The 5,467-nt window shown below is 55.0% G+C and overlaps 5 protein-coding genes across 5 annotated transcripts; 3 read left to right on the top strand and 2 right to left on the bottom strand.

The window, feature by feature from the left end:
- Positions 1–24: 24 nt before the first annotated feature.
- On the bottom strand, positions 25–743 carry TRAVEDRAFT_41129 (uncharacterized protein; the record flags this gene model as incomplete). The annotated part of the gene is made up of 3 exons (XM_008033844.1): positions 25–160; positions 215–514; positions 570–743. Coding segments are annotated over 3 exons (610 nt in total), but the record flags the coding sequence as incomplete, so codon positions are not given.
- A 1,131-nt stretch (positions 744–1,874) lies between these two features.
- TRAVEDRAFT_41128 (uncharacterized protein) lies at positions 1,875–2,780 on the top strand (the record flags this gene model as incomplete). Its single annotated transcript, XM_008033843.1, has 3 exons — positions 1,875–2,226; positions 2,337–2,442; positions 2,501–2,780. The coding sequence occupies 3 exons, from the start codon at positions 1,875–1,877 to the stop codon at positions 2,778–2,780; spliced, it is 738 nt and encodes a 245-aa protein (XP_008032034.1).
- A 356-nt stretch (positions 2,781–3,136) lies between these two features.
- On the top strand, positions 3,137–3,457 carry TRAVEDRAFT_80658 (uncharacterized protein; the record flags this gene model as incomplete). Its single annotated transcript, XM_008034305.1, has 2 exons — positions 3,137–3,296; positions 3,348–3,457. Coding segments are annotated over 2 exons (270 nt in total), but the record flags the coding sequence as incomplete, so codon positions are not given.
- Positions 3,458–3,832: 375 nt separating this feature from the next.
- On the top strand, positions 3,833–4,482 carry TRAVEDRAFT_41126 (uncharacterized protein; the record flags this gene model as incomplete). Its single annotated transcript, XM_008033842.1, has 3 exons — positions 3,833–3,860; positions 3,926–4,161; positions 4,450–4,482. 3 exons carry the CDS (start codon positions 3,833–3,835, stop codon positions 4,480–4,482), a joined length of 297 nt encoding a protein of 98 aa, XP_008032033.1.
- A 366-nt stretch (positions 4,483–4,848) lies between these two features.
- TRAVEDRAFT_41125 (uncharacterized protein) lies at positions 4,849–5,441 on the bottom strand (the record flags this gene model as incomplete). Its single annotated transcript, XM_008033841.1, has 3 exons — positions 4,849–4,975; positions 5,032–5,285; positions 5,334–5,441. 3 exons carry the CDS (start codon positions 5,439–5,441, stop codon positions 4,849–4,851), a joined length of 489 nt encoding a protein of 162 aa, XP_008032032.1.
- Between the last annotated feature and the right edge of the window lie 26 nt (positions 5,442–5,467).

The following is a 5,467-nucleotide window of genomic DNA, read 5'->3' as shown; positions in this document are numbered from 1 at the left end:
CCATGGGAGAGCGCGGTGCATCACCCCCACGCGCGCTGCTGCCGGAGTCGGGACCGGTGGCTGAGCTCGCCGATGCACTGTCAGCGTTGGAGGGACCTGGAGCGCTGCCGGGCGAAGTGTGAGCGCCAGATATGTTGTGAGCATCAGCGTCGAAGACGCTCTGAAGGTGCCCATTTAGTACAAGTCCAAGAAAATCAGCGTAAATTGTACTCACAGCCGGCAGGTTCACGTTGAGCCAGCCTACGAGCTCAGCGAGCTCGTCATCCTCCCGTTCGAGAGGGTGTAGCTCGTGGGCGGCGAGTACAAGGTGTGCGGCAAAGAGATAGAAGTCATCACGATCCACGCCCAGATGCCCGAGCGCAAACGCGCGGTACATGAGGATGATCGCGACCAGACTCTCCAGCTGCTCGTCTGAGGCCCCACACTGCGTCCAGAATGGACCGTGCGCGAAGTGCAGCCACACCTCGATCTGAGCCTGAGTGACTTTGGTACACTCATCGGTGGGGAACAGGAGCTACAAATGGTTTGATTAGTAAAGGAGGGCATATGAGGTGTTATCCACGGCTCACCGTGAGAGCGTTAGTTGGCCCATAGATGAGCATCACAACGAACGGAATAGGTTCCGAGTTGTCGTGCTCGTCAGGCATCGTGCTGGCCGATGTAGAGTCGATGTGCAGATAGATGTCAGCGCCATCGCCCTCCGCGTCGTACATGGGTGGGGGCGCGGTGGTGTGAGTGGACATGCGTGGCGGCCGGTTGCGCAACATCTGAGAGGACGAGTTTGACACAAAGTCGATGACTCCGCTGCACCAGCTTATGTAGTTTTTTGCGTTAAGGCGGATCCCCGCTGAGGCCCGCTCTGAGTAGGACGTCGTGCGCCGTGTGCGGTGCTGTCGGCCGTTATGGGCCGTCCGACATTCGGACTGTCATGCCTTGAGGACAGTGTTGCATGCGATTCAAAATCAAGACATACCCCGTTTTTATGTTGTGCCGTGTTGTACCTTGACTCATGGATTGTCGTTTTGTACCACAGGAGGCACTTGGAGCTCATGAGGGAAGGAGTGTGTGATCCACGCAGTTAGGGCGCTTAGACAGTGAGATTACGATCTGATGAGGAGCTGCGAGGGAGTAGTAGCGTCGGCAGCGAAAACAGAGAGTGAAGAGCTATCAAATGAGCTCGGTGGTCAAGAGAGTTGTGGAGGTGTTGAGCGGACGCGCATACACTGGTCTGTGCATCGCATGTGCTCCATATGGTTGCTTCTGCGTGGGGACAACTGCCAACCTAGGCGCTGTGGGTGCCCTGCTCGATGTGCGTCTTCTCAGGCTCACTCTTCCTCTTGCCACGTCGCTCTCCTGCCCCTGAACTCCTCCTGGATATCGTCCTCCATGCGACGCCTTCCTTGGCCTTGTTCTGCCATATTTCAACCGGTACGTGCTGTACAGTATCCCAAGTTTCTTGGCGCTGACTGTCTGTGCCCAGGTACACCTACCTCGCTCTGCAGCTGACGCAAATGCAACCAGCATGATAAGGGAACATGTGGGAGGGTAAGACATCAACATCATATTTTCTGAAGTTGCGCGACCACTGACCGGCCTTCCAGGAGCATGTGCCGTTCACTGCAGTGACCTGCGACTCCAATGTGCGCCCGCCATGCCTGTACCGCATGTAGGCAGTCGGTCGGCCATCGGTTCATTGGGTCTTGGTGGCCGATGGTAACTCTACGGTGAGACCTACGGGAGGATATAAGCTGGTCCTCATCCTGGGTAAGTCCCCAGAGTTTCACCGCTCGTACCCTCTCCTGTTTTGCTCAACACGGCATTCCCCCTGCAGTCTCATGTCTTTTGAAGCTGGCAACAAACACCGTCGCGATACCATGTCCTCGGAGGCCACCTGCGTTGTTCTTAGTGGGTCAGCTGGCGAGGGTGGATTGGACGCAACTCCACTGCAACCAGCCAAGGCTCGCGGACGACCCTCCGACATTGCGAGCCCGCCCAAGAAGAAACTCAAGGACGACGGCTCTGACGACGACTCTGACGACGACTCGCAAGCTGGCGACGTGTCCTCTCCCGAGGGCGATCCTTCCGACGACAGCAAGAACAGCGCGGCGGACGGCTCTGCTGAGGAGAGCGGAGCTGAGGCTGCCACCGATGGCGGCATCGAGGCCTTGGCCACCGTCACCCGTAATGCGAGCCGCCGTCTCCGTCTTCTCACTGCGGACGAGAAGCGTGTGCGCTTCCAGGAGAAGTATCATGGCCAGACACCTGAGGAGATACTCCGCAAGTGGTTTGATATCTTGTGCACATTTCAAGCGGCTGATTGGTGTCGTTTGTTGCAGAAATCATCTCCAAGGGCTGGAGATCGAAGGTCTACGGACACTTCAAGGTTCTGGAGCTCATTGCGGGACCCAAGGGGTCCTATATCTACCGATTTGTTTGCAAGAGGTAAGTCCCGTGCAATCCTACACTTACAATAGTTCCCTGGTACTTATCACTTCATCAGGTGCCCATCCAAGCATGTTGATCGTGCCGATTACGAGTACTCGACTGGTAACCTCAAGCGCCATGTCGACTCCTGCGAGCCCGATGACACTCCCGAAGGCGAGAAGATCTCGGCATTCGCTCACGGCATCACCTACACCCCTCCACATATCCGCCTCTTTCTTGCGCTGTGGTGTGCTCGCCATCACCGTCCCTATGCAATCGTCGAGGATCCGGAGTTGCAGAACATCTTCCGCATGCTCTATGCCAAGGTCAAGATCCCCTCGTGTGTCAATGGCTGAACCCCCACCAAATGTGCTCGCATTCCTCGGGATCACGGTCCATTGGCACTGGGAAGGGAAAATACACCAGGAACACAGTGACAGAAGTCTTGGCCTGCGCGTTGGAAATGTGCGACATTCTCACTGAGCTCTGTGACAAGACACAGTTCAACCGTCGCGACGGCGTCCGCCTCCATTGATTCATGCTCGACAACGAGGAGTGGGAGCTGCTCTACGAGCTTCACAGGCTCCTCGGTGTGAGTACTCGCGCCGACTGCTTCTACCGAGGATTCATAACTGATCTGCTGCACTGCTCACAGCCGTTCCTGTTCGCAACGAAGCAGATCTCGACCAGCAGCCGCGCGCTGGTACACGAGCTCATCCCATATATCGATATCCTTACCGAGCACCTCGACGGCTTTGCGGATGACGACACACTCGTGGCGACCGTTCGTGCAGCTGCGGAGCGCGGGCACGTCGTCCTCAACAAGTACTACGAGAAGACGGATGAGTTGATTGTCTATCGCATCGTGATGAGTAAGCATTGTCCCTATAGTATATACTGGTACTTTGCTAACATCTTCGCAGTCCTGCATCCCGCTTACAAGACTCAGTACTTCCGCTTGCACAAGTGGATTGAAGAGTGGATTGACGAAGCCAAGGACATCATCAAGGAGGAGTGGGAGACATACTACAAGCCAGCCGACATTCCCGTCGTCCCCACGTTTGTCTCTGTGTGCTCCAGCTCCGGAGTGTCCTCGACAAAGGCCAAGAACACCGCAAAGACTCCCGTAGGTGCTGCAAGTGGCAAGCAGAAAGGCAAGGTGGTCGCGAACTCTGCACGGCGCAGTGCACAGGCCTCGGTGAATGCGGTATGTCTATCATGTACTCTTGGACAGGCACATTCCTCATTCCTTTCAGGCGTCCAAGGCCATGTTTGTGTCGATCTCTGCGAACACCAACAAGAACAAGGACACCCTCACCGCCTACCTGTCTCTGATCCCTTGATCTACTGGGATCTGGTCTTGAAGAGTGCGGAAGACCCGCAGTCGGCCGACTGTGCACTGGCCAGGATGGCCCTGGACTTCTTGTCCATCCCAGGTATGCCGTGGTCGTGCAACTCTACGCTCACAAGCCACAGCTGATGCTAATAACCCCTTCCATAGCTACTTCCACTGACACTGAGCGCACGTTCTCGCATGGGCACCTCACCGTGTCTCGCCTTCAGCACTCCCTCGGAGAAGACTCCGTTTGTGCGGGAACTGTGGTCGGCTCGTGGGCCGGCATCCCTGCCATCCTGCGCGAGGACAACCTCGTGAACATAATAAAGGCCGGTCCTGCAGTGGCGGCTCGCAAGCAGGCTGCCAACGACACGGAGGCTCGCACCGCGGAGGCTGGTAACGTGATCAAACTTGATCAGTTGCGGTGGCCGCGCCACTGCGTATCTCTAGACTCTGTCCTTAGCGACTGTACAATGTATCAAGGCAATCTATATGTGTTCCGTTCTAGACTTGTTGTGGGTATCATGTGCTTTGGCACTGTATGTCTCCGCGCTAGCAGCGACAAATAGGCACACATTATAAGAGTTCTACGGTGTTTGGTGATAAGTACTTGGTTGTTGAAGCACTGTATTTGGCAGGCAACTATGACATCATCACCATTCTCACTCATCTTGGGTCGTCACTTGTAGACCTTGTATCTCGTGCATTTCTTCGTCGTTTAGACTCGTTTTTTGTGTGTCTGAAATTGGCTGAGCAGCGCTACATAACGCACTACTTTAGAAGGCAGTCAAAGTAAAACTCGATTTTTGGATCACCAAACCGTGCATCCGTGAACTTCGGGTGCAGATCGTGCGGGTCACGGGATCACTGAACCGTGAATCCGTAAACTTTAGGTGCGGATTGTGCGGGTTGCGGATATCCGAGCACGCGGATAGTGCCGGATCCAGATCGGGCACTATGATCTGTCCAAAACCTACGGGTTCGGATCCGGGTGAGCTGTGGGTCGACCCGTGCCCAGCCTTAATTGGGATGGCACAGATAAAAAATCAACGAGGGCACTGCATTAGGTAGCAGGCGACAAAATAAATCTACGCTGCATGCTCAAACCTCTCCATGGTCTCGGGCACCTCTTCGCCCCTGTACCACCAGCAGGCACTATTGTCATACCAAACCTCTCCCATGCATCCTATCATCAGCAATATACCAATGGCATTGCTAGAGGTGAGAACAATGTGATGAGAAACAGCTGCATGGTGGAAAATGGCACGCACCTGATGAGGGAGGGGTAAAGCAAACCACGTTCGAAGAGCATTGGAGCAGTCTCGCGGCACCAGTATGTGATGCTGAACGTGTAGTAAGGGCAGCTCCGCCAAGTTTTCTTCAGACAGTCGATCAGGATACGTGACACTGCCGACACCACAGAGGCATTGATGATGGGTGGTTCAGAGGACATGAGGTGGTGCAGAAAGGTAGGGCTGTCTGCGAACAGTGTGTTGAACACCATTTTGAGAGCCTGCGTCCGGAACTGACTGTAGGTCAGCACAAGCATGACAGGGGAGCATGGCCGACATACATTCACCATGAAACCAGAAGCTGTACTTTCGAAGCGGTTTGCAAAGTGGATGTGATGCTTGGCCCATTCTTCGGAAATGCAGACAGGGAGATTGTGAGAGGCAATCATGCGCTGGGTTTGTCCGACCTGATGGG

Source organism: Trametes versicolor, assembly GCF_000271585.1.
Source record: "Trametes versicolor FP-101664 SS1 unplaced genomic scaffold TRAVEscaffold_1, whole genome shotgun sequence".
Classification (NCBI taxonomy): Eukaryota; Fungi; Basidiomycota; class Agaricomycetes; order Polyporales; family Polyporaceae; genus Trametes; species Trametes versicolor.
The sequence above is the reverse complement of the archived record's forward strand: the minus strand, read 5'-3'. Positions and strand labels throughout refer to the sequence as shown.